We start from the raw sequence: 27942 nt of genomic DNA, 5'->3' as shown, positions 1-27942 counted from the left end.
AAAACTACCTGCGTAGCTCATGCCAAAAATCTCAAACTATTCAATTCCTAGGCACCTCGCACATCTCCGCCGCGGGTGTGCCTCCCCTTCCTATCTACTAACCCGGGTTGATTGTCGTCTCCTAAGACTTCAGCTTAAACCCAACTCCCGTTAAAAGCATGGAGCGTGAGTTCAGCCGAGTTTCAAGGCCCGATAAGGAGAAGTTGAAGACGGGAGGCTGCTTCAATGACCTCCACATCGAAAGTTTCCTACGACTTGTAGAATGACGAAGTCGACATACCCCAGGTCTACCGAACAGCTTATGCATCGAGACCCTTTTTCTGGCAGACCAAGGGAGAAGAAAAATAAATGCCACCACTCGTAGATTCCGAAGAGTATACCCATTCCTACCGGAGGTCCTGCTGGTAACCCTATTTATTCCAGGACATCATGTGGTACTCTTGGTCTTGTTAACTGTACAGTTGGTCAATAAACCGATAAATGTGTACGACTCAATGGGCTACAAGCATCCCAAGGAGATGCGACAACTCTTCAATGCCCTGCAGAGGAACGCCCAAGTCAACGACATACCATGGTCCCCGGAAGCCTGGCACATGCAAGACACGTCAGATTTTGGGCCAAGGCAACGCAATGGAGTGGACTGTGGCATTTTTATCCTTTGGTTTGCCGAACTTATCTCTAGGACAACACATTCCCCATGCTTTCACCGATAATGTAAAAAACAGTTTTTCCTGATAAAGACCCTACATAACCTCCCACTTTGACAGCATAATCTAAGTCTTTGTTTAAAAAGAATTGACAACTTAAACTCTTAGAGCAGAGGAAGTAAAAAAACACACAAGTATTTAACATAACTTGTAATAAGAAAGAAAAGTACAAGGCAATGTAGCTCGTTCTCTTTAGGATTTCTTTTCCAGCTGCATATGTGATTTAGCCTGAAAGAAACAGTTTTATAACATCAGTATTGAACATGTATTTATAAAACCTTGACCCTTAGAGCGGTATTATTAAACAGTGTTGTTTGCACGTTATTGGTATATATTACGTATCACAAGGTGAAATGATTAATGTACAGAAGCAAACATTTAGTAATACATTTCTTTATAAATAGAAAATCCGTTACTGCAGAGAGTTAGCACGAATTAATTAGCTGAAATAATGGTTTATATACATTATCTGAAAACTTTGATGGGATAAGTACTGAATTTTATTACCTATGTTATTAAAATTAGTTTAGGTTTTTGGCTTGATTCTTACCATACCAATGCAAAATTTAAGCATGTAACAACCTGGTCCGGTTGATTCGAAGTTGATTTCACAAGAAAATGTATAAAAATTTTAAAGTTGATACCGTGTTGCCTAACAATAGTTTTATAGATTCACTATACTTACTTGTCGCTTGGCCGGGTCTGGTAGAAACCTGTGTATAACGGGAGTAAGCAGGTCGCGGTCGACAGTGGCCGGGTCTGTAAACCCCGTGGCCCAGCTGACTAGCATGCCTACAACTAGGGTGATTGTGGTACCAATAACTGAGTACCACATGTAGGAAACCCTGTATACGGCCAGTGGCTCCTCACTGAAACAAAGAAACCATCATGTGGCATATATAAAAGAGATAATGGAGAAATGATATTTTAAATTAGGTATTTTGGATTTGATGAAGTTAGAAACACTATTCTTACTCAGAGCATCATACAAGAGGAGACAATTTTAAAACGTGAAGATAAATATGAGGATAAGATCACCAAATACGATTCTTGGTATATTCTGGAAGTTTCTTCTTAAACCGCATATACTGTATAGAGAGTAGTACTCTAGTTATAGTTGTAAAGAACACACTTGATATCTATGAGCATTACGGTATGTTTTGATCTAGACGAAACTCAAGGTGGTGCCTGGGGAAAAAGTAGTAACAACAAAAGCACTCATTTTGTCATGCAAAACACAACAGAAAAATACACTGATGCACTAAAACAGTGCAGGGCCACCGAGTGAGTGGGGCGACGGGGGCGAGAGCCCGGGCACCGCGGTCAGGGGGCAGGTGCAACGGAAAAAATACAACAAAATTGAAAAAAAGGTTAAATGTACATAACGTATTTTTGAAAGTTATGTATAGCTGAATTTTGAATATTACGTTGTATGTAATTATTGAACAAATACATATTATTTGACACCAATCAATTTTTATATTTGCAACGTTTTCCCAAATTAAACATTTGATGAGAGTGGAGTAACAGGATTTGTTTGTATACTACTTTAAGTTTAGTAATAATGGCAGAATATTAAGCCCCACTGTGGAGTTGAAGGCCTTGTGCCGACTTAATTATCTTAATATAAATCAATATTTCAATCTCTTATTTCACTATGTAAGAACAACTGTAGGTAGAATTTAAAGTGAAATTGCGATACTTAAAACCTCGGATTACGGGCAAACTGATTTAAGTGAAAATTAAGCGGCTGTTTTAGTCCAACTAGTCAGTCTGGCAAAATGGGGATTCCAATTACAACTATGGAGCTACAACTTGTCAAAGGTTATTTGGAGCGTCACGAAGGAACAGTAAGAGCATTTGCCTATCTAAGGCAGCACTCCCGGAGAAGAGGGGGCTCTTAGTTTCATGAAGAGACACAATGAAAAAATAAGAGCCAGGGATGTTTATACATAACTTGACAGTTATGTCCCTAGGTCTGTCAGAAAAAGAGAGTCGATGCATAAGCTGTTCGGCTGGTATCATAAGCTGTATCTTCTTCGTTCTACAAGTCATAGGAAACTTTCGATGTGGAGGTCATTAAAGCAGCATCCCAGTTTAGGTTCTCCTTATCGGGGCTTGAAACTCGGCTGACCTCACGCTCCATGCCTTTAACGGTAGTTGGGTAAAAGCCGAAGTCTTAGGAGACGACAATCAACCCGGGTTAGTAGAGAGGAAGGGGAGGCACACCCGCAGCGGAGATGTGAGAGGTGCCTAGGAATGGAATGGCTACGCAGGTAGTTTGGTTTGTCTGTCATTGAAACGTGAACCCATTTCGCCCTTTACCCGATATTACTTCGCAGGATCCCTCAAATTGCGGTTCCAGCCTTTTAAACACCAGCTGACCAACTTGGAACGGATATTTCCGTCGACGTTGGTTGTCGTAGTGAACCTTGCGATTGTGGGACTCCTGTAGACTGGTTTGGCCCTTATTTTTCAGTTGGCCCATCAGATAAACGTTTAAGATGTTTATATTCTGTGGATACATTCTCGTCTACAGTTCCATCCTCCATTAAGGGTCCATATAGTGAGTAGTATCTTTTAATTCAAGTATAAGAAAGTGCCCCATACGTGTATTTTAAAGGAAGAATAAGTTAAGTCATACACATTGTTGACTATAGTTATTTTATTGAGGAAAAAGGTAATATTTATAACAAATAATAGTCAACTGAATACAATAAGGCGTAAATTTTGACAATTTTCATCAGAGCTTATGTAAATTTTACTGAGCATTATCCGCGCCACAATTTTGAAAATTATAGAAGAACCACTTCTGCATTTCGTGTGAGCCCAGTCTTTGCACTTCGTACATTGCGACCAATCTTCATTTGGGACATTGTCATAAAATCTGTTCCACAGACTAGGCATAGCACATCATCTTCTTCGTCCGATGATAACTTCAATATGTGCTATTTCTTGTGCTGTCCTCCAATTTTTTTCCTTACATAAAGTTTTCCTCGCTGGCTTCTTACCTTCTTGACATTTGAATGTAACCTTTAATTGAAGATTACCTTCTATTCTATAGCATATGTATGCCCTTCTCGTCTTGTTGTTGTCTAATGTCTTGAAGAGAGGCGGAAGTTGAAGACCGGGAACTCACAACCCCTGTTTGTTGTAAAATAGATACACCTAAATTCACTGAAAGTGAATTTGCAGTTAAGCTCCCGAGCCTGCTTGTTGCGAAGTAAATGCACCTCCATTCTTTCGAATATTTTGTAGTGGAGGGGCCATTGGGTCACCTACATTGCTGGATTCACCACCGTCATTGCAAGTAGAAGAGTAGAGTTGGTGGGAGTTTGTTGCTCTATTGGCACAGCTATCTGCTTGGGTTCAAGACGATCGGGGAAGTAGTTCGGAAGGAAATCAATATCCATAAAAATATCTCTACTTAAAGGATAAACTCCCGACACTCTGAATCTGACATAATATTGGAAGGCTTTAGGGAAGACATCTCACAAGGTTCCTGGATTGTCTTAAATACAAAGGGATTTTCCTGGATTGTTCTTAATCCAGCTATCACAAGCGGAATTTAAAAATGCCTTCAAGGGGCCAAACACTGACGTATCTAAAAGTTGGAGCTTGTGGGAACAGTGAGAAGGAAATAAAAGCTTTGTAATGCCGTTTCCTTTTGCTTAGTCAAGGGCTGGAACTGACATGTGGTGTTCATGGTTGTCCAGTAGCAGGTGGACTAAGCATTCTTTTGTACACTTGACATGCAGTACACAATGATTTAGAAATCTAACAAAATCTCGTTCTATCATCCACCCAGAAGAGATACAACTAATTGGTCCATCTCTAAAAAAATTTCCTTTATAATTAACCCTTGGGAATACAAACAAGGGCGGAACACTTATTCCTAAATGCTGACACAGTAACAGCAACTATCACAAGGGAACCTCTCTCTGCTGATGTTAAATTACCTATACAGGGTGTTTTTTTAAAAACTTGCATCTTTATTTATGTAAAAACCGCAATAGATAGAAATATGCAGTTTGCGGGAATCATCTATTGACGTAGGGGGACCAATTGTTTTGAATTCAACGTTACATTCACATTCCCCCCCTTTCCCCCCCTGCCCCCAACTTAATTTTTTTAAACAGAAAGGTACCCCTTGTGACATATCAAATAAAAGAGCATGAAAAAAGAAAATGTTTGATGAAAAAAAATTGAAAATCGGTTCATAAATTTGTGAGATTTTCCCCCCCTCACCCCCCCGGAACTTAATTTTTTTTAATAGCAAAGTACCCCTTGTGATATATCAAATGAAAGAGCATGAAAAAAGAAAATTTTTGGTGAAAAAAAAATTAAAATCGGCTCATGAATTTGTGAGATAATCACCCCCCTTTTCCCCTACCCATAACTTGTTTTTTAATAGCAAGGTACCCACCCTTGTGACATATCAAATGAAAAATAAATTTCACCAAACATTTTCTTTTTTCATGCTCTTTCTTTTGATATGTCACAAGGGGTACTTTGCTATTAAAAAAAATAAGTTCCGGGGGGGTGAGGGGGGGAATATCTCACAAATTTATGAACCGATTTTCAATTTTTTTTCATCAAACATTTTCTTTTTCAATGCTCTTTTATTTGATATGTCACAAGGGGTACCTTGCTATTTAAAAAAATTAAGTTGGGGGCAGGGGGGTAAAGGGGGGGAATGTGAATGTAACGTTGAATTCAAAACAATTGGTCCCCCTACGTCAATAGATGATTCCCGCAAACTGCATATTTCTATCTATTGCGGTTTTTACATAAATAAAGATGCAAGTTTTTAAAAAAACACCCTGTATGCTTAAAACGTTATCGAGCAATAATTCTGTTTGGGCGTTGGCTTATGACAAGCCCAGACTCATCACTGAAACACATTGGAAACCTGCTGGACAAGCTTGACGAAGGAGTCATACATATCAGGTTGTGGAGGGCTATTAGCGATTTCTCTGTCAATGATCTCCCTAAAACCCGTCCAGTTGGCCTTTTTGAAATTAAACCTGCACCTTAGAGGAACAACTTCAGGTTTATCAACAGCACTAACAGTGCATACTATAGGTCTGTTTTGAGTTCGGGGAATCGGATCACCTACAGACTTTTCACACTGAGAGGCAATCCTGCTGCTCACAAAGATGTTGTCAGGATTTATAACCTCTCTTCCATCTACCGCTGTTAAAGGAGCAGGGGAGCTTAGAATCGTGGATGAGCTGCAGGTCATTTGTCTCAGCCCAGGTTTCAAGTTTTGTCCCATTTTCACTTGTCTCTCTGTGTCCCCAAGCAATGCTCTGACAATTAAAATCCCCCAAGACGAAATTAATGTCATCACAGCATAGATTATCGGGCTCTGTAAATACATACTGAGATTCGGGAGGCTTATACAAAGAGGTGATACTGTACTGTGGTGTCTGGCCGTTAGTATCTCAGTATTGTTCCTCTCAGTCAGCGAAGATGAAGTGATGTCAATGTGTGGCCTGGCAAAAACAGCGCTACCATATTGATCATGAGGTCTCTCTAGAATCAGTCTCATTCCCTCTATGTTGGGTCTAGGTTTTAAAATGCCCGGTGTGTTTCTTGCACAAGGAGGAAGTCGCATTCGAACGTCTTGCACATATCAGACAGTAATACTTCTTTGTCTTTCGATATTCCCTCGATATTAATCGAGATCGTTACTAATGGCCTTGAATAAGACCGTTTAGGCGGATTCATTTTTCGAAGTCTTCCGGTTGTAGAAGGATTTGCCACTGAAACGGAAACGTTGCCCGGGGTGAGCCCGATTGTGATGTCCTTCTTAGCGTGTAATGGTCACAATCTTCGGGGAGGCTCCTTCTGTGCACCCCACTATCATGATGCATGCGAGTGAAAAGAACCGAAAAAAGGCAAAAAGTGTGTGTGCTTTTTTTAAGCACGTTTTCCTAATTGTTTGGGAGCATTTGATTGTGGATAATTAAAAATCTAATCACCAGGTGGTCCCAACGCAGAACTGTATAGGAATAGAAAGGGTATATTTCCTATAAATGTTCAGCTTATCTGTGATGCAAATCTAGTAATAAGTAACATTGTTGTTCGATGGCCTGGGTCAACCCATGACTCGCACATCTTTCACTCCTCCAGAATACGAGTTGAATTTGAATCAGGCGTGTATGGAAATGGTCTGTTGGTCGGTGATAGTGACTACGCTTGTGCTAACTATTTAATCACCCCATTAGGCTCTGTCACATCACAAGAGGAAAACCTATTCCAAGAGTCAATCGTGAGAACCCGAAATCCGATTGAAAGGTGTAACGGGGTGTGGAAACGTCGATTCCCTGTGCTTTCCCTAGGGATTCGATTTAAGTTAAACCGGATCGAAGGTAGCATTGTTGCTACTGCGGTTCTCCACAACTTTTGTAATAGGAAGAATGAAGATGTCCCACCCATAGATGATGAAATTGAAGCAGCCATCGAAGCTCTAAATGCAGCACAGCTGCTAGACCAACCAGCAACCAGAAGGCGGCAGGGTCGTGAAACAAAGCTTGACCGAAACCAAGCAGCCAAGGAAACCAAGGAACAACTTGATCCATAACTTGAGCCGTAAATCAGGGTCACGCCACACTATACACAGTTTTAACGAGCTTAACACGAAAGGATTTAGTCCAGAAAACAGCTATTTGCCACCAGCTTAATCAAATGGAATTTCGTACGTGATGAGTTTTTTGCGGACATCAACCAGCTAATTATATTTGGCAATGAGTGGTTATAAACAAAAACATAACCTCTAAGTACATAAGTAGTGATTGTTAGTCCTTAAGTCGGTGAGAATATATAAGGATGTGTACAGATTTTTTTATTGTTAAGTTAGCTCTGAGTGGTATTCCGTAAAATTTCGTACGTCCCTCATCCAAAATGTGTTTACCGGACTCGTATGGTAATACCGCACTCGAATACGTCTCGCACGGGAACGACCACACTAGTCCGGTAAACACACATGTTTTTAAGACTAGTAACGGAATATACTATTACCGGGGAAATATGTATATACCCCATATTTACAGCATTATGTTTGAAATAAAAACGTCTAAGGGACATGAAATACTACCCGCAATAAGAAATTTATTAAAAACATTCACCACCCGCATTACAATGTGTGACATCCCATTAGGCTGATAAGCAGTCACGACTAATAAAAATAGTTATGAAACTCAATATACTAACAACATATTACAGTAGTTTTTCAGAATTTTAAGTTAAATTATAGAAAACCTTAAAAATATGAAAAACCCGATTCGTTTGTTAATAAATATGTGTAATCAACTGAATCAATTCGGAAATTTTCTAATTAAATTTGACTTAAAGTGAAAAAAAATATGCTAAAGAGCTCAAACTTGCGATTCATTTCTCAAATTAATAAATTGTATTTAAAAAAATTACATTTTTAATACGTTAAAATTGTAATTAGTTTATTTATTCAGAGGGTAAACTACAATGAGAATCGTTTCATAAAAATAATTACAAATATTTGACACTTACAGTACCCGGGGATGTGTGACGAAGGCAATTGTCCGGTTCAGGATGTCCTCTGGACAGCCGTAGGTGTAGACTGGCTTCTGAGGGAATGTTATAACACCACGAGCAACAGCTCTCTGAGTACCCACAGACAGCCAAGCCAGGAACACAATGGACGCCAAACCTCCAGCCAGAGCACCCTGTGGAGTGGGGGAACGTTATAACACCACGAGCAACAGCTCTCTGGGTACATAGTCAGCCAAGCCAGGAACACAATGGACGCCAAGCCTCCAGCCAGAGCACCCTGTGGAGTGGGGGAACGTTATAACACAACGAGCAACAGCTCTCTGGGTACACAGTCAGCCAAGCCAGGAACGCAATATACGCCAAACCTCCAGCCAGAGCACCCTGTGGAGTGAGGGAACGTTATAACACCACAAGCAACAGCTCTCTGAGTACCCACAGGTTAGAGCAACATAACTTTAAGCAAACAATATTTTTGTATTTATAGTTGTTGAAAAGGTCGTTTATAAATTAAATTGGTAAAAATAGTTTACTCCTCCTCTAAATATCATTTATATTTGCAAATAGCTATATTATTAAGTAACTATATCTTTTAATTTGTTGCAATAAGTAACTCTGATAGTTACTTTCCAAAATAACAAACTTTTAATGTTTATAACGCAATTCTTAGTGGTTATTTGTGTTATATCCATTTTGTTAAACTGAAATAAATTGGGAGGAGTCAGTTACATTATGTCATCATATCCCTGTCAGTCCTCCTGACTTGTTTGGGATTGTTTCATTCTTCAGATGGGAAAACAAGATGTTTTATATATTTATAAAACATTGTATTATATATTTTTATATTTTTTTCCTAATTTGTATATTATAACCTGTAATATACCTGTGTATATTATATCATGTATTTTCAAAATAGCAAAAAAGACGAACCATTAAAATATCCAATTTGTTTGCCATAAACAACACTCATCAATACAAAACGAATAGTCATACAAACAAATGTTTATTACATTTCCATTATACAAAATAAGTATAGATTTTTTGCGTTAATAAAACAAACAGAAACGGTAGTGTGCTGCATCAAATATGTAATTCAGTACAACTGTCATGCTTGAAGGCGTACCTTTGAATTGGCCCATGGGAAAAACATCCCTAGAGAGAATACTCCGAGTAGAGCTCCTGTAGTAATTCCCCCGAGACTCTTGCCAGCCTGAATTAGATAGAATATATTTAATGCAGAATCATAATTACAATAAAGTATTGCAATGACAAGATGCACTGAACATTGTATCTGGGACAGGATCGCCCTCTCATGTTTAGGTTAATATTTCGACAATTGTAACTGCACAAACTCTATTCAATAGTTCTAGCTACAGCACCTAAGATAAATTATTGAATTACTTTCCACGCTTGAAAATCTTTTCTGTTTACAGCTGCCCAATGTTCGCAAGGTTTACCTGTATGATCGCGCCCAGCTGTTCCACTAAGAAGACCATGGCGACACAGAGGACGCCAATGGTGAGGACTATCCCTTTCATTATCCAAGAGGCCCTCGCCTCTGAGATGGGTCTCCTCAAACAGGGTGTGACGAAGTCTGTGTATATCACACCACACATAGAGTTTAGGCCCGTAGACATGGAACTGAATGGAAAACATATTTGAATGTATGAGCAATAAATAAAATACTTAGGCACATAGAGACAATTCAATATATTAAATGACTCTTTTGTACGAAATCAGGAAATGGTTTGATGTAAAATATCTCAAAACTAGGTTAAGGTGTTCATTAGTATACTAAGATGTACCCACGTTTTTCAAAAGTTAAGAAGATTTTTCTACTACGAATTTAATGCGTAATATAATGTTAAAGGGAAACTGTTTTTATCATTGCTTCGAAATACCTAGCATTCTTTTCTAAATCCTGTGTTCGTAAAAAGGACAAGTACTAGTTATAGTTCATTAGCGCAATTGGCTTGAGTGAAAAATTATGATAATGTTTCGTCAAGGAGCCGAAAGCGGGTACTTGAACAGAACAAGGGCCTCTTAACGCGCCACCAACACACTGGAGTGGGCGTGAATAACGATCTCTCGCTGACTAAAACACAAAATTATGTAAAGCAAAATTTATTATTCATGTAGCAAAAACTATTCATGGTTCGAAATCGAATGTTTGGTTTACACAATTGTAAAATCAGCAATTTTGTAAACAATCTATTTTATTATTATTATTAATCGCAGCCTTATTATAGAAAATACTCCAAAATTACAACTATTCTAAAAAAAAATTGGAATAATACAAAACAAAGTTGAAAATAATGAATGCCAATCACTGGATTTACTCAATCATGAAAACTTTAAACTTTCATGAAAGAGTTTAAGATTTAAAGATTGTAACAATCCGATTGTGGGCGACCACTGGAGGTTGGACTGATCACCCAACAAAATTCTTTAGCATTGTATAATATAATAGCGCTCATGCAATGACAAAAAAAAACCCCTGTCGGTTGTAAGAATACTCAATGCCCGTACAAGAGGTATTGACAACAGCAAGAGAAAAATCATGATTTGAGGCTAACAGACGGGCTGGGTCTCAACTAGAGTTGACGCCCGGCTAGTTTTAGCCCTTTTCCATTTTGATTATGGAACATTGAACTTCTAGAAGAAAGCCCTCAGAAAAGCGCCAAATTGCTGATTTTGGAGGTAAGGCAGAGAAATAAGTTAATTCGTCTTTTAACTTATTTTTCCCATTTCATATTATCATTTTTAAATTTTAATTTAAAGGAAAACTAAAATTAAGTTCAAGTTTCGGCTTCACATTCCATTCATGTCTGGTTCTAACCAAGATTGGTGAGAATGTAGTTTTGAGAGATATATCCTTGATTCAGGTGATATTTCAGAGGGAAATATGTAGAATATTAACCAAACAATGTTTTCCGATAGGCTAATTAATTTTTCTGTTTTGTTTAAAATGTGTAATATAGGCCTCTGGTAAATTTACAAGGTGGGACGCACATGTTTTTAAGTTTTACTTTTGGGAATAATTAAGACAACTCCAAGGATACTAATAGCCTAGATTTGTTGTCTGCCTCAATTCATCAAGTAGTAAATTTTTAGGTAATATAATTTTGTAAACTTAAATTTTATGCCTAGGCCTAGCCTATTCAACTGGACAAACCAAGTGTTCTTAAAAGGCCCCATTTCTTGGGCTCAAGGCTAGTAAGTATTAGACTGGTTCTGTTGTGCAAGAAGAGTATGTAATTCTAGATTAGGTTAGGTTTAGTATTCTTTTCAATAATGTTGCCATTTTACTAGATCAATTATTGTACTTTTTCAGTTTAATATCACAAGAGAGATAAGCCTAAGCTGAACTGAGTCAATTTCTGAAAGACATAAGACACTGAGTATATTTTGTTCATAAGCCGACACTGATTTTGTTAGTTCGGAGCGATACCGTAACTCCTTGCTCTAACTTGGAATTTTGTGTAAATAAAAGAAGGCTCTACAACCTAATGTAATATGAATATGTCTTTAAATTCTTTCATTATTTTAAATGTTGAGTCTCCTGTTAATTTCACGTTTTACTTTAGATTATATTATATAATTTACATTTTATTTGTAATAATTCAAAATAGGCCTAAGGCCTACACAGTGGGCCCCCCACTATGTAAATGTTGTGTATACGCCATACTATTATGTTTTGGGGTTTATATAGGGCTGGTATTCTGGTCTACTGCCGTGGAGACGTGCCTCGAGAATTCACCTGTGGACTGCGAAGAGACTGGTGAAGGGACGTGGAGAGCGGCCTATTCCAGACACGGCCATACTTAGGGCTACCTGGGACTAAAGCAGACTCGTGGAACACACACCCCCTCTTTGAGTCTGAGGGACTTCGCTTCAATTCCGATAAGTGATCACTTGTACAGTAAACTTACCATTAGAGTAAACATCACTTGTAAGAAACCCCAGTTAATTTGGTTGCTGGACAGCCTATCATAACAGTGGACCTTAGTGCGACGGACCCAGAACTTAGGCACATTTGGATTTTCCGGGATCTACGGATTGTTGTGTCAATTCATCTGGTTGGAGGGAGTGGGAATTAGTAATAGATAGGTTAGGCCTATTTTTGATGTTCCTATACATATATATTTTTGTATATTCATGTATATTATTTTTCGTTTATGCACTTGTTATTTCAGCGGGTGGCCACCGTCAGCTCATTTTTGTTAGATAATTAAGTTGTTTAGATTTTAGGAATATTACTGGTCTCAAAGGGTCCATTTAATTAGATATCTCATGTGATAGGTATAACCCATTAACTGGGTAAAGGGAACCCGCCATCTTTGATTGTTTGATTGAGATTTCGTATATATATCTGGCACACGATTTCTGATTTAGAGTACTTTTTGTTTGCCATTAACTCTTGTACATTGTCCGATTCAGCAAAAGTGTCTTAAACAAAGAATTGATTAAAGATAATTGTATTCTTCCAGAAATGTTCTTTTCATTGATCTCCTTGCTTGTCTAGGTCAGTAGGCAACCAATCAACAAATTGCTAGTGTGGCTTAAGCCAATTCTTTTCAGTAAATTTTAAACTTAAATTGAGAGGCATTAACTTAAAGGGGTAAAATAATTTCATGTTGGAGCCTTAGTCCTAAGTAATTGATCACTATTTTCTCGAATTTGAAAAATATTAGGTACTGTGTATTTGAATATTTATTTGTGGTTGATACTCTAGACAGACTGAACCTATTAGGGAAATGGATGTTACGGCATCAGACATTGAGTTCGAGTCAATTTAGGGTATAACCCTCTGCCTTACTAACTTAGCAACCACGAGAAGAGTTTTTCTCTGCGTTGTGAACCTTTAAGATAGATCTCCAAACAGAGTGGCGTCCCTAAACCGAGCTAGCACCACAGATCCGGTTGCTATAGAAGTTTAAGGTTGAAAGGAAAGTATTTGTGATTGAACCCGACCCATCTCCCTGAGCAAAGCTCGGCACAACAGTTAGTGAGGCTGCAAGATCATAAAAATCATAAAGATCATAGAGATCAAAAGTGTACACTCTCTAATTATGAGAATTAAAGAAAGATCATTCATATCAATTACTGAGATATGAACTCCATTTAAGGAAATCATCTTTACACTTATTACCAATGCAAAATATTGGTGTATATTGTCATGGACAAAATATTGTTTATATGACTGTTTATCTGTTAATATTCCACATTCAACTGCTTTCATAGTGAGCTTCGATCCTCCAGCTGGTTCCTGAAGCTGGTTTTGATTATATTACAACTAAACAGAAAATAAGTATTCGCATGAGATACTACACACAACCCTCCGGACGTGTCATGCGTGCACTTTTCAGTTCACAGAGGTGTCTGTGATAAACGAGACAAACTTGTGTGTAGACGGAAAGATGACTTCCTTCAAATGAAAGTAAATGAAATGAAAGATTCTATATTTTACCAGGCAAAGTTAGGGCCACATGGCTTTTTCTTACACTTAACGTGACAAACGTAAATAAAAAAAAAAAATACAATGAGATTTCTTAATCTAATAAAAAATCTACGTATTTAACAAATCAAGAACAGGTTAAACAAAAATGCAATTTAACATAATAATAATAATTTTAAATAGAAATAACCAAATACACGTTCACACTCTTACACGCATACGCACCAGCAATCGCGCAAAGACCCAGAAGCCCTAGGACACGCCAGCCGAGACCATTTGCTTAAAGTGGAGATTTTTTAGTGCCACCACAAACTGGGAACGTTTTTCAAGTGATTTAATGTGCAGGGGTAGTCCATTCCAAAGACGGCAAGCGGTAACAACAAAACCCCTGTTATAAGCGGCGGTCACATGATGAAGTATACACAATGTGATCAAAGAAGAACGAGAAATTCGTGAACTACCCTGGGACACAAATTTAAAATCTGATGTAAAATATTTTGGAGAGCCTGATAAAAAAAACCAATGAAAACATTTTGATGGATCCTTCATAATTGGATTTCAAGATGTTTGCCTCAAGATAGTATGGCGTGATATGCTCCTAACGCCACAGATCATAGAAAAATCTCAAACAAAAATTCTGAAACCGCTAGAGCATACCCGCCTGAATCACAGTCATGTCATTGATTAATGAGTTGCAGTAACTGAAGTGGGGTAGTACAAATGATCAAATAAAGTTTGGAGTTTTGTGGCAAAATGTTCTCCGTAACTGATGTGTCCCAAGTAAGTGAAGAGTTGAAAGATATGCCAAGATTCTTTACTTTGTCGTAGTAGGGAAGTGCTTTGCCACTCACTGTGATTGGGTTTATGGAGTGTAAGTCAATTAAAGTGCGAAGTCGAGGGTGGCAGATTACAATCGGTTTTGTCTTTTCGTTATTTAGTCTCAGTCAATTATTCTCAGTCCAAGTACTATTCGGTTGACATCTTCATTGATCCTTCTGACACAGTCATTTTCGTTGTTTGCAGTAAAATAGTCATAAATTTGTAAGTCGTCAGAGTACATGTCGTGTTTACAGTTGGTCAAGGTCGAGAATTTCTTACGCATTTTAGATTTGTGTAGCTCACCTGAGAGCAGCACTGAACACACCAGACATAAAGACTCCAGGAAAGCCCGGCACTGCACCGGCGATCTCCATTACGAAGTACGGCAACAACTGGTCTGACTTGCCGATCATCTGTGAAAATAGGTGAAAACTGGAGAGTTCTTACTACCAAACCGGCGAAACACAACCCGAAATTCGGATTATTTACACACTGGCATTCTAACGGAGAGGGAGATTGTATTTTCCATAGACTGGATACTACAAAAATATTTTATCTTCTAAGTGATTGTTAGAATGGCTGCACATAAACGCCGGTTTAAAATGGCCCAAAGAGAAGGTTTGCACAGCAACTACGCGGTTAAAGTTCAGCAAAAGATGTAGAGGGTTTTAAGTATTACAGTATATAAAAGACGTGTGTAGTACAGTGTATCTTTGTCGGCTACAATAAACGAATTATTATTATTATTATTAATTAATGTTGCCGAGGCCTCTCGACTTTATAATTAGTTATTTTCCATCTAAAAATGCGTGTCGTTTTATAAGAAAGCAAAAAAAAACAAAAAAAAAAAAACTAAAAAATGTGGTTAACAAGGATTGGACGTTTCTGCTCGTGGCGAATCGAGAGTTGCGAGATTATTGTCATGTGAAATACTTGTACGAAACTTCAGACCCAGTTGTTCAAAATACGACTTTTAATGTCATAAAGGGCAAATCTATATAAATAAAATTAGAGTTTTGTCTGTACTTTGCTCAGAATTATATACTTTTAGGTTATTTTTACGTTTTATACATTAAAGAAGCAGAAACGAGTCTTATCTCTATTTCTGTCTGTCTGTCTTTCCCTTTGTCTGTAACACTCAAGATGGCATTTTACGCAATCTTCTCCGTGAAAACCAGAGTACCTATCAAGATCCAAGTCATTTTAATGTATTCACTGGATTGGCGAGAGTGTCTTTAGTGATTTAAATATAGCCTTACTACGTAAATAAAATTACGGACGTTCAAAAATGCAGTTTTGTGCGATTTTTGTCAAATTTTCGTTCAATTTTTATCACATAATCGTCTATGAAATAACGAACAGCTGTTCGGATCAAGATTATTTTTTCTAGCTGTCAATGATATGTTTACAAATGTTGTTTACAAATACCGCAACCATTTCGAATCACGTTTGGAAAGCAAATCCCAACCAAGTGAGATTAAAAACGTTTTTCTTACATAACGGATTTAATTAATCGCAAGTGCAATAATATAGTCTAATAGTGTAACCGTAAATGAAATTAAATAACTAGACATCGTCCAAATCGGAACCAGAAATTCTTTGAGTATAAAATGTTTCTTGAGTTTTGACAACCAGAAAGAAGACCTTGAATCAGTGTTGTATAGGGCTGGACACTGAAATAATCGTCGCCAATAGCTTACAAAAAAGGTTTCCACTCATTGACGGCGCTTCAATGGCGGTTGTGTAAAGTGTAAAGTAAAAAATCACAACTGCAGTGGGTGATTGTAACAGAGGTTTAACAGAGGAAGTGCTAAACTCGCTTTTCCAATGTGTCACTTTCTGTTTCTACTCACCGTGTGATGCAATCGCTGGACCATACAGCCAATAGGCCCATAGCTCATATCTTGGGTACGTAAGCCTACATATTTATTCATAACAACCTTTTTGACGACGATCCTTGATACCGGTACTTTTCCATAGAATACATGGCCTACCTACTTAAGAAATATAATTACAAATGACCAAAACCCCAACATTGTGTGATTTTCGTCACATTTCCTTCTAATGTTAAAAGATATACTAATCATTGTTTAGAGAATGCGTAATCTATTAAATAACAAAAAGTTGTTTGGGTAAGGTTGTTTTTTTTTTTTAAAACTGACACCGATAAGTTTACGCTATAACTTTTTACGAGAAAATCCAAAAGCAAGAGATTAATAACCTCGGGACTAGATATTAATGTATTTAATTGGTCGGATGTACTATAGTTCTTAGGTAGGTTCTTACGTAGGTACTGGTTCTTTTCCTTAGAACCGTTGGTAGCTGCTAGAATCATTTTTACGTAGGTACCAACACATCACTGTAGTTTACAAATTAGTTATCGTTGGTGTTGCACCTTATTTATTAGAGCCGTCCGTATTCAATTTAAGTGACGTCTTAACTCTGTATAAGTTTTGCTTTTTCTGTCTGGATTCCAAATCTTAGCTTACCCGGTATGCTAAGAAAATGATAACCTATTTGAGTAAAACATTTGTTGGGCAAACCATCATGAATTGTTTACGCCTTTATATTGTTTATGTATCAATAGTTCGTGGCCTTTATTGGATTGTTGTGTGTATGTCTGTTGGTAACGCATTAATGTCCTTATTTCTCAGTGTTTCACGGAATGGACAAGAGCACCTTTGATACTGAAAATGTCAACCGGAATAAAGTGTTAAATGGTGAGGTTGAGGTAGTACTTTAAATACGTTTAAGTTAACCGATGTGGAAAGTAACTTTCAATTATAGGCCTACTTTAGGGCTACACTTCATGGATCTATAAAACATTTTTTAGTTTAATCATTGGACATATGGACCATAACGATCCCGGTGACATTTAATTGCGAAGCATTTATTTTGGCTTGAACTGTCAGATACTGTATTTGCGAAGGTTTATATATAATAGTTTTGCCAGCATATCTGCAAATATGCAAACTAACTGCTGTTCTTAATCTTAATATAAGAAGGTTTCAACTGACTACTATAAGATCCCCGTGCGTAGAACGGGCACACAGCTAGTTTTAACTAATTATAATAAATATTATAAATTAGAAATGTTATTATAAATATTATTGTGTTGATATCAAAAGAAATATCTGCAATAATCACTCATATGACATAAACCAAAGATAAACTTCCAATAAAATACTTTCTAGAGATGGACGTCAAAAGTACTTGAATTATAATAAAACCTGAAAATAGATGCGTAATAAAAATGCGACAGTTTTTCTCCTGACCTTGGTTGAGACGGGGTCACAGTCGTGGAAGTATGCGAAGAGAACAAGACCTGTGTAGCAGCACATCGACACCAACCCCATGATACCCACGGCCAGAATCAGCACTGTGCTAGCAACAAGCATAAATGTGATCAAACAAACCTTCATTCTCTTATTCATAAATTGGGATCATATAAGTGAAATTGAAAATGAGAATCCTCCTCCTGATAGGATAAATTTGTAGAATGCAGTGTGAACGAATTGCACAAAGCCATAACATCAGTAATAGAGGTTCGCTCCAATATTCCCCTTACAAAAATGCATTAAAGTTCTATTAGGTACTCAAATAAGATTATTTATTACATCTGAATTAAGGATCTTTTCGTATGATATTTTAAGAACACAGAGGTGAAATAAATAGTTAAAAATGTTGTTAGAGTGTATTTTTCTTACTACGATATAGCAGGTTGAATATTAAAAGAAAACAATGCAAATGTATTGTATTTAAAGTACTGATATTCTATGTTGTGATAAATTTATAGCCTTTTTCTCACGACCTAATTAGTTATTTACTGCATTTAAGATATAACGCAAAATCAATATTACTAGTGCTTTTGATATAGGACTAATAAATTACAAACTATGTGGATTTCCTACTCAGGTTTGTACCTTTATTATTAAATAATTTATATAACTGTTGGATTAAGCTAATAGAATATACATGGTGTCTTACCTAAAGTAAACCAATAGATATTTTTTTACTATGAGAAATAGAGTTAAACTATTATGGGGCACTCCCCTATTTTTTTAAGATAAATAAATAAATAAATAAAAAGGCCTTTATTTACAAGCAAGTTTTATATACAAGATGTTTGAGAATTTGTTAAATATGTCCACGATTTTCCAATATAGCTGACAACTTTGTTATTTCTTATGTAACCTGTATTTTATGATTGTTTTATAATGCAAATGCAATTAAAAAAACGCGGTTATTCTTCAATTTTTTTTTTAAAGCTACTAGTTTAGGTGTTAAAAGGGTGTTACACCTGAGAAAGATGGCTGGCTTGTGGTGTACAGTCTCCATCATGTAACTCCTAATAGTAAGTTTAGAGAGAAAATGCAAAGAATAAATGAGTCTTGAAATCGCATATAAATTCTGTAAAAGACCATAAAATACCGAGTGTTCCAATCGTAAAGATAGCTGCCATTTGGATGAATATTTCTAATATTAGAAAGTCAAAATGTTTTCTTTTTATCCGTCGCAATATCTCCAACACTAATACTTACTAGTTAGCTTTTCTCAGGGTAGGCATGGCCAGGCAGCGTTGCACCATTGCCTGGTTGACAGAGCAGGCGGCCAACCAGTAGAAGTAATTGCCGAACAACATAGTCCACAGCGTGTGTCTGGTGGTTATGTCAAGGTCCGTGCTGTAACATATGTAGGAAGTGTTAAATACAGCAAGGTGCCTGCCAGGCCACGTTGTAAAGCCGCATCCCCAATATACCGACAGCGGCTAAACGACATAGTTATCAATGAATTATCACCGTCTTGCAAACTGCATCGTGACATGCGGCTTAACCTACGATTAGTGTAAAACGAAGCTCGTGTCGCACATCGCTGAGACGTCGTCTGATAATGATTTGTTGTTATCAGCTGCGTCAGTTATTATCGTAAGTGCAGTAGAACAATACATGCGGCTTTAATTGTGGACGCAGCACGCGTCGAAATAGATATCTAAACATTATCGTCTGGTGGTTGAATTTATAAGCTGGGAAGGCCTTTAACGCCCGATGGTAGTGTTAAGTGACTAGTTTCTTTATGCAAGCTTAGTAACTCAGTTAAATAAATAAACGATTATTTTAAGTTACAAAGTCAAGAGAAGTAATTTTAACTGCCAGAAAGTGTGAAACAACTACTTTCTACATTTGTAACGGAAATCATTCAATTTGGAATAGCCTAGACTTAAGAAAATCGGAATAAACCTCTTTAACGGTTATTTCTAGATTATGAAACACGCATGCTACGTGCAAAGGCTAGCGGAAGGGACTATTAGAGGAATTAGTTAACTACGTTGAAAAAGAGTCGCCCTTGATACCTAATCTGAATGGCTCAACTAACAATCGCGAACATCGTCTGTGGAGCCTACCAACATAAAGAAAACCACAAAAAAATGAAATATGTATATGAAATATGTAGAAATGGTGTATATTCTTGATATTACACCTCCTCCATAGCAAAATCAAGTCTACTTCAGGTTAGAAGAAACGTTACGCACTTGGAAAATACGCCTTTTGTAAAAATTGTATGAATTTATTACTTGGATGACAAAACAGGGCATTAAAAATGTACTAAATAAATCCATCTTTTGTAAAACACGGATATTGGCAAAGTTCTATAGAATGATATTTTCTTTTTTCGGTATTCAGATATCAAAATAAATCGGTCCAATTAAACTACATATGTCCAATCTGCTGTATACATTAAGAATAGTTAAAAAACTAATTTGAAAACCAAACACACCCACGCTTGTCAGTGAAACACATTATCATGCACAATTGATTTAGTATGACTAACAAAGTTTTTACCGCATACTTAAGGAATTCCAGTCTTCCAGACAATCTATTTCGCTCCCAAACCACACCAGGCCCTCCTAAATGCCACGTACCCATCACTAGGACCACAACTACACCTGCCAGCATCAGGATGGTCTGTAGCGTGTCTGTCCATACCACCGCCTTCAGTCCTCCCTGAAAACCAAATCCAGGTATTACGATGTGATGAGAATGCCAAGACGTGCTGTTGCCGAGTTATTAAACAGCATAAGCTAAAGAAAAGTGTGAGTTGAAATAAGTGGATTCTGAAATTACATTTTAGTGTTTGGTTAGTTCTGGAAAGTCGAGTAGTTAGTGCACATCTTTCAATCTGAAGGTCGCTGGTTCGATTCCAAGCCAAGTTGTCAAGTTGATGTAATTTACAAGTGGATGGTTTCGACTGTTCCCCATAAGTCTTCATCAGTGGTAGTCATTTTGGATTTCAGTACTATAAGAGCAATGCTAAATTTGACAGAACATACATTAGAATCAGTATGCCGGTGTTATATATAATGATATAGTTTAGAAAATTTACGATTCGGTTTATAGCATAGAGTAGAGAATCGAGAAATGACATTCAAAATATTTGTTTTTGTTTTTTTCTAGAAAAAAACTTGTAATTGAAGGCTTAGTTAATGATCATTAACATATTAAGTGGAGGGAAAATGACAAAACTAAAATCATCACTCCCTTGAGGACCACTAAATCTTAACTTTAACACCTCAATCATTATGTTATCACAACAGGTTTTTTAGAAATCCTGTTACAAAGTTAACATTGCTCTTATGGGACTAAAAACCAATATGGCTACCACTGATGAAGAATCTTACTCTTAAGACATACTTTGTATTGAATAAGTACATCAAAGAGATGTCCCTAGTAGCAAGAAATCTAAGGCAAATCGCTAATTTGATTTGTGCAAGTATTGCTTCCCTGAAGCAGGTGTCGGGTTTTTTATTTTTTGGGTCCAACATTTTCAAAAAGGTAATAACAATTATTATATCGAGACATTCTAGTAAAATTTTTAAACAAAGCATTTATATTAAGCTCCAAACATGTCATCAAACGTCCACGACTTAAACTTTCTGCGAGGAGCACGTTACAGAACACAAATGAGGACACCTACTCAGCATGCTCTAGAGGCATGCTTCACCTGCGTGCATTAAAACGACAATTGAAACGAAAGTAGAAAAATAGTCGAATATAAATTCAATAAAGTGTGAACATAGCTTGAAAGACCAACTCTGTCAAAAAGTAAACTCTCTGGAAGTGGTAGGCATAACGCATTCATTCATCACATCCTGGAATTACACAAAAGCAACATGGTGTGCACCTAAAGTGAACTTAAACAACGAGCACAGCAATGTTACAAAAATGTTCTCCGCAGTAAAAAATGTATTAGGGAAAGATAAAACAGGATAAGAGAAAAAACTAAACGTAAAAGGTACCAAAGCCATACCAAAGAATTTAGCTCCTTTCACAAGCTACTCAACTACATGTATGATACACAATGGATATTAAGAAAAGGCACAAGAACGGTCATGGAAAAATAATTATACATGTGGTCAGATCAGCATGGACTTAAGTCAAGGCACGTCACCCATCCCACAGTCATAAAACTAAATTCATATTTGCATAACCCCCTCTAATACAGGCTATGACATTTTAATAAAATATCCCATTAAATTAAATACCCAGTCACGTTCTCCTATTGCTATAATGATGTATTGGCAACGTAATGTGTATATATCTCATCAAATTCTGATATTTACACATAAACTTACCACAGTTGTGTAGAAGATACAGACTATGCTTACAAGTGGAGTAATAAGATGAAGGTTCACACCAGTCACTGTAACATTAAAAAAAAATCAGTAATGTATGTTTAGTTAAGTCATTTTATTCTGAATTTTGGGAAACCCTGTGCTTTTGATACTTATGGCTTACTTAATTAAAAATGTATTTCTAGTGTTTGGCTGCTGATTTCCAACTGCTCCCACACTACATTATTTTGACGAACTTCCCACGCAAGGATTTGGTCCAGAAAACAGCTGTTTGCCGCCAGCTTATTCAAACGGGGTTTTATTGCCTACTACTGTACTGTAATGAGTTTTACCGGACACCAATCAGCTGATTATACTGTATTTAGGTGGCAATGAGTGGATATAAACAGAAACATAACCTCTCTTAGAGGTTATGCCTAGTGATAAAGTCCTTTAGTTGGTGAAAATATATAAGTATTTGTACAGATTTAGTAGTACTAGTGTGCATGTTGCTCGAAATCTAAGAAGTAAAGTAGTTATTTAAAAACAAATAAGTTATTTAAAAACGAATAAAAGTCATAATTTTCGATGAGTTTAAAAGACTCAACTCATAGATTACGTATCTAACAGTTCCATATAATCAACATTTCTTGTAAATAGTTTATAATTTTTCAAAAGCTGATCTGGTTTTTTAGTGTATTCTACAAATGTTCCCCACTTATAGCCGCATTAGGTTGTCCATGTTGATCTTCGTCAATGATAATGTAGTCTGCATTGTGCTACCCATGGTTGCCAATACGTTTACAAATTTCAGTCATTTTTTATAGCGATAACAATCTGTTTACATAACTTAAGAACTGCCTGACACTTCGGCTAACATCAGTAGTTGTAATTACTCAGTTGTATATGGGGCGGAGGGGGACCGGAGGTAATTAGTAATTACAACGAGTAATTACAATTAGTAATTACAATTAGTTTTTTTATGAGTATTTACAATTAATATTATTTTTTTGTAATGAGTATTTACAATTAGTTTTTTTTTGTTATGAGGATTAATAATTAGTTTTTTTTTGTAATGAGTTATCAACATTTTTTTATAAGTAATTACAATTAGTTCTTTTCGACAATGTGTAATTACCAATTAATACACATGGCGTAAGCGGTGGAAGGTAACCCTCACCTCCAGTGTTGTGAACTTCTCACAAAGATAGAAGGGGATGCTTCCACAATCCCTCCCTTCGCCACCCTTGCCACATGTTTCAACATAATTTATGATGTCTAGACACGTGGATTCCCTTGCAGGGGATACTTCCACAATCCCTTCCTTCACCAGCCTTGCCGAATGTTTCAACATAATGTATGATGTCTAGACACGTGGATTCCCTTGCAGGGGATACTACCACAATCCCTTCCTTCACCAGCCTTGCCAAATGTTTAGCATAATTTATGATGTCTAGACACGTGGATTCCCTTGCAGGGGATACTTCCACAATCCCTTCCTTCACCAGCCTTGCCAAATGTTTTAACATGATTTATGATGTCTAGACACGTGGATTCCCACGCAGGGGATACTTCCACGATCCCTCCCTTCACCAGCCTTGCCACATGTTTCAACATAATTTATGATGTCTAGACACGTGGATTAGTGCGTAGGAATCAACAGAGAGGGTTCATCACTGACACTATTACGTCACTGTCTTAGCTAAGCTGAGACAGTATGGAATAGTACTAATTATTAGTTTGATTGTTTGTTTGTTTGTTTTTATTTTTTTATAATTATTAATGTACATTATTGAGGAACCAGGAAGTCAAGCATTTAAAAAATTGTATCTAACTTAATCCTACTAATACTAAATCTATTTGAGTCCTCGGCTTTTTATCTCTTCGTCCAAGTTTATATATCGCTGCAACGCCATTCTTACTGTGTCCTGCGTGTGAGTGTCACAATATGCCCGTAATTCCCATTCAAAAATTACATCTTTCATTGCAGACATCAACTGCGACATGCTCATTGTCTTCATTACTGATTGTTCCCATCGTGCTTCAACCTCGATGCAGGCTTTGACTAAAGTCGTCTCACCAATGTCATTGATGAGATTATCTTCAGCCTCCGCCAAAATAGAAGCCTCGATTAGCTCGTCATTAATATCACTTCCAAAGGACATCGTGATGTTTGCTGGAGTGTAGGACGAGAAACGACGCCAAGATGAGAGATCTCCACTCTCGTCCCCTCCCCCTCATCCACTGCCCTCTCATTCCCTTCTTTCCAAATAACAAATCCCAGCCCTACATAAACTATGAAGGATTCATTATGCTTCCATTAGTCGTGTAGTGCGGACGTACCGATCACCAGTCCACTTCTACAATTGTGAGTTGATAGGTGCAGAGCAGTATCGAGATTTTGAATTAACCTTACAATCATAAAATGTAAGTATCACTAAATATATTTATTGTTACATACTTTGTATTCAAACAAATGTAGAAAGTAGTAACCAGAATTACTCCAGGTAATTAAATTTACTAGTAAGAAAAAGAGATAAATATTTAACTTAACTACTTGTCGACATTAAAAGATTAGATTTAAATTTGCATAAATAGAAGTAGTGACACCTGATTATAATAAGGTAATAAATTGAAAGAATTACATACAAATAAGTACAGCTGAGGTATTTTTAACATTATGTATATTAGTCTAGGCATATTAGGAAAGTTAGCGGAAAGTTTAGATACAGTCCTAATCATCACTTTTCTTAATGTTTTTTGGGTCGCTGAACACGAATATGAGGTTTGCTGACAGATATTTTGCCCAGAACATTGTTTATTTGGTGAAAAACCTTAAAATTTGGGCACTTTTTTTCGGGCAAATCTTGGTTATGATGGGTTTTTGAGAAGACCCTGCTTTGTAAAATTAAAGAAGACAAAATCTACTACAAGTTTCCTATATAATATTAGTTTCTACGACGAACCGTTACGCCACTAGAGCACACTAAATATGGCCAGAAGTACCAAAAATGAAAATAAACCCTAACCATTTTACAAAGGTTTTACATTAGGTTTCCATGGAAACAACCCATGTTACGATAATTTGAACTATTTATTCATCATAATGAACTGAAACACACTTCATAAATCTATGCCAAGATGTATGACTGGCTGCTGGAACATTTCCCGTTCCCACAAAACCCACATTTATTTTCTCAGCTCAAGGATGTTGCTGGCCACAGGGTCGACTGCTATAGTGATTGAGAAAAAAGGACGAAAGACATTAAAAGAGTTGTAGATAAATTTAACTTTGGTAACGTCAAATTCAGACGAGCAGACCGTGTCCAGCCACTTGCCATAATAAATAACGCGATGAAAGTAGAGAATTCTTACCCGTAAACCCTAACACATTAATTCAACGTATAAGCTTCGCTAAGAATTCTGGTGAAGAACTAAAACACTTCTTGTCCTACGAACTGGGTCCATACTCTTTCTCGTTGTTTGATAATAATGGTTTGCACAAGGAACCAAATCAAATATTTAAAGGCCTAAAGCCCCTAACCCCATTGAAAACAAGAACTTCCATGGTCAAGTGCAGTGTGTTATTGATGGTGGGCTCCTACTACACAAAAGTTATGGCCAGATCATCAACCTTTCAACTATCAAAAACCAAGCATCGACCAAGAAAAGGTTAATCGACAACATACTCACCACTCCTTACCTTGCTATAAAGAAGAAAACTGTAGGCAGCTGAGAATATTCAAAGACAAACTTCCTCAGTTTCTTACCCTTGAGGAAGCCTTAGAAGCAAATGAGGATGTGGAAGAAGATAATTTTTGTCTCCTCTTGGGCCCATCAAAAAAAGAATGGATGGAATTCCAGCCTTCAACCCGAAGAGAGTGAATTGATACAATAAAAAAAATTCACCATTTCCACCATTTTCCCCAATTTAATCTTAAAAGACGGGTTTTTCTTTCAGGTGGAGGCTTGTGGTCAGAGGACTTACTAGTTTGTTTATTTTTAGGTGTGTTTCAGTTTATTATCATTAATAAATAGTTAAAATTATCGTAACATGGGTTGTTTCCATGGAAACCTAATGTAAAACGGCAGCATTTAGCGAGGGTTTTATATTGTTTGTACTTCTGGCCTTTTTTAGTGTGATCTAGTGGCGAAACGGTTCGTCGTAGAAACAAACATTATGTATGAAACTTGTAGTAAACTTTGTCATCTTTAATTTTACAAAGCAGGGTTTTCTCAAAAGCCTATACTTACCGAGATTTGCCCGAAAAACAAAAAAGTGCCCAAATGTTAAAGTTTTTCACAAAATAAACAATGTTCCGGGCAAAATATCTGTCAGCAAACCTCATATTCGTGTTCAGCGGCCCAAAAAACATAAAGAAAAGTGATGATTAGGACTGTACCTAAACTTTCCGCTAACTGCCACTTATATTCCTAATATGCCTAGCATATATGGAAATTTCCCTTTAGAAAGGAATTACGATCTTAAAGGGAAATTTATGAAAAAATGGATAGTTTTCGCAAGGTTTCTCGTCATGACGAAAACTTTAAGTATATGGTTTATGAGAGAGTGACTTGTAATTTTCTCAAAAGTTCATGGGTACTTTGGGCTTTATATATGAATATTACAAGTATTTGTTTCGGTTTTCAGATCATGAATAATAACACCGTACGGCGTAGTTTCACTTGTTCCCTATGCGACAAGGCATTCACGCGGAAGGACAATTTGATGCGACATACTAGAATTTTGATGCGATACAATTAAAAAAAGAAAATTGCAAGGTAATGTCATGAACGAGACAACATTTTTTGATGACGACACCCAGAATACAACTCCTGCTCTTTCCCCTGCTCCCATTGGATCCCCCTGAAAACGAACCAGAACAAGAATTTCTTGATTCACATCCGGTCACAACGAAAGAAACTACGCCACCACGAAGCTTTAAGGCCCCTCCTAAAAAAGTTTCTAAGATAAGTAATGCCACAGCAGTTAAAAAATTGGTTATGCTGGAGGAGCAGAAAATCCAGATGTACAAGGAGAGAAATTCTGCTTCCCGATACGAAAATCCAGATTATAATTTCCTCGTAAGCCTACTCCCATTTTTAAAAAAAGTACCGGAAGAAATTAAAATGATTGTGAGGGCCAATCTTCAACAAGTGTTTTGCGATGAGGAGGAGTTTATGTTGAGACTCAAACAGCAACATCAACTACAGCCAATCCACCATTCACCACTTAGCATCCACACTGCAACATGTGGTTCATCAACGAGTAATAGTTGGGGAAGTTCTCCAGCACAAACGCCTCAGAGTACAGCTCAACATGAAGACCTTGCTTCGTTCTTTTCTAATGTATTGCCAGACGATTTGCAGTGAAAGTGCAAGTAACATTTTCCAATTGTACGGCTAACTTATTTAATTACTTATCCTTAATTGTTTTTTAACTTTTATAATTTCATTTCTATTGTAGTAAGAAATTAAACATTTTGTTAAAACTCACCTTACAGTAACAGCCAGTCTTTGTTGTGCTGAAATACATTTCCGAAAATTTGAGAACTTTGTTATTTTGTCTTCTAACCCCTCCAGGATGTATTCAAATGTTGATGGTCTCATCCTAAAATATTCAAAAAACCTTTCTGGTTCGTCGCACAAATCTTTAAACAACATTTTAAACTCTCCTTTCTCGTCTCTACTAACATTTTTTTTTTCTTCAGGAGGTCCGGATGAGTGCAAGAAAAGGTGGGCTTCCATTCGAGACCGGTTTCGTAGAACACCACAGAAGAGGAAAACAAAATCTTAAAAAGCGGCAAAGGAAAAGA

The 27942-nt window shown here is 36.9% G+C and overlaps 1 protein-coding gene across 1 annotated transcript; it reads right to left on the bottom strand.

The window, feature by feature from the left end:
- Positions 1 to 849: 849 nt before the first annotated feature.
- Positions 850 to 23655, bottom strand: LOC128984362 (sodium-coupled monocarboxylate transporter 2-like). Its single transcript, XM_054403671.1, has 11 exons — positions 23436 to 23655; positions 22148 to 22215; positions 20365 to 20519; positions 19059 to 19199; positions 17793 to 17901; positions 14821 to 14930; positions 9698 to 9881; positions 9364 to 9450; positions 8241 to 8416; positions 1393 to 1576; positions 850 to 935 (listed from the first exon to the last, which is right to left on the bottom strand). The coding sequence occupies exons 1-11, from the start codon at positions 23653 to 23655 to the stop codon at positions 900 to 902; spliced, it is 1470 nt and encodes a 489-aa protein (XP_054259646.1). The 3' UTR covers positions 850 to 899.
- Positions 23656 to 27942: the final 4287 nt, after the last annotated feature.

This window comes from Macrosteles quadrilineatus, unplaced genomic scaffold (assembly GCF_028750875.1).
Source record: "Macrosteles quadrilineatus isolate MER2022 unplaced genomic scaffold, UCM_ALF_1.0 Scaffold_2__2_contigs__length_208266976, whole genome shotgun sequence".
Taxonomy (NCBI): domain Eukaryota; kingdom Metazoa; phylum Arthropoda; class Insecta; order Hemiptera; family Cicadellidae; genus Macrosteles; species Macrosteles quadrilineatus.
The sequence above is the reverse complement of the archived record's forward strand: the minus strand, read 5'-3'. Positions and strand labels throughout refer to the sequence as shown.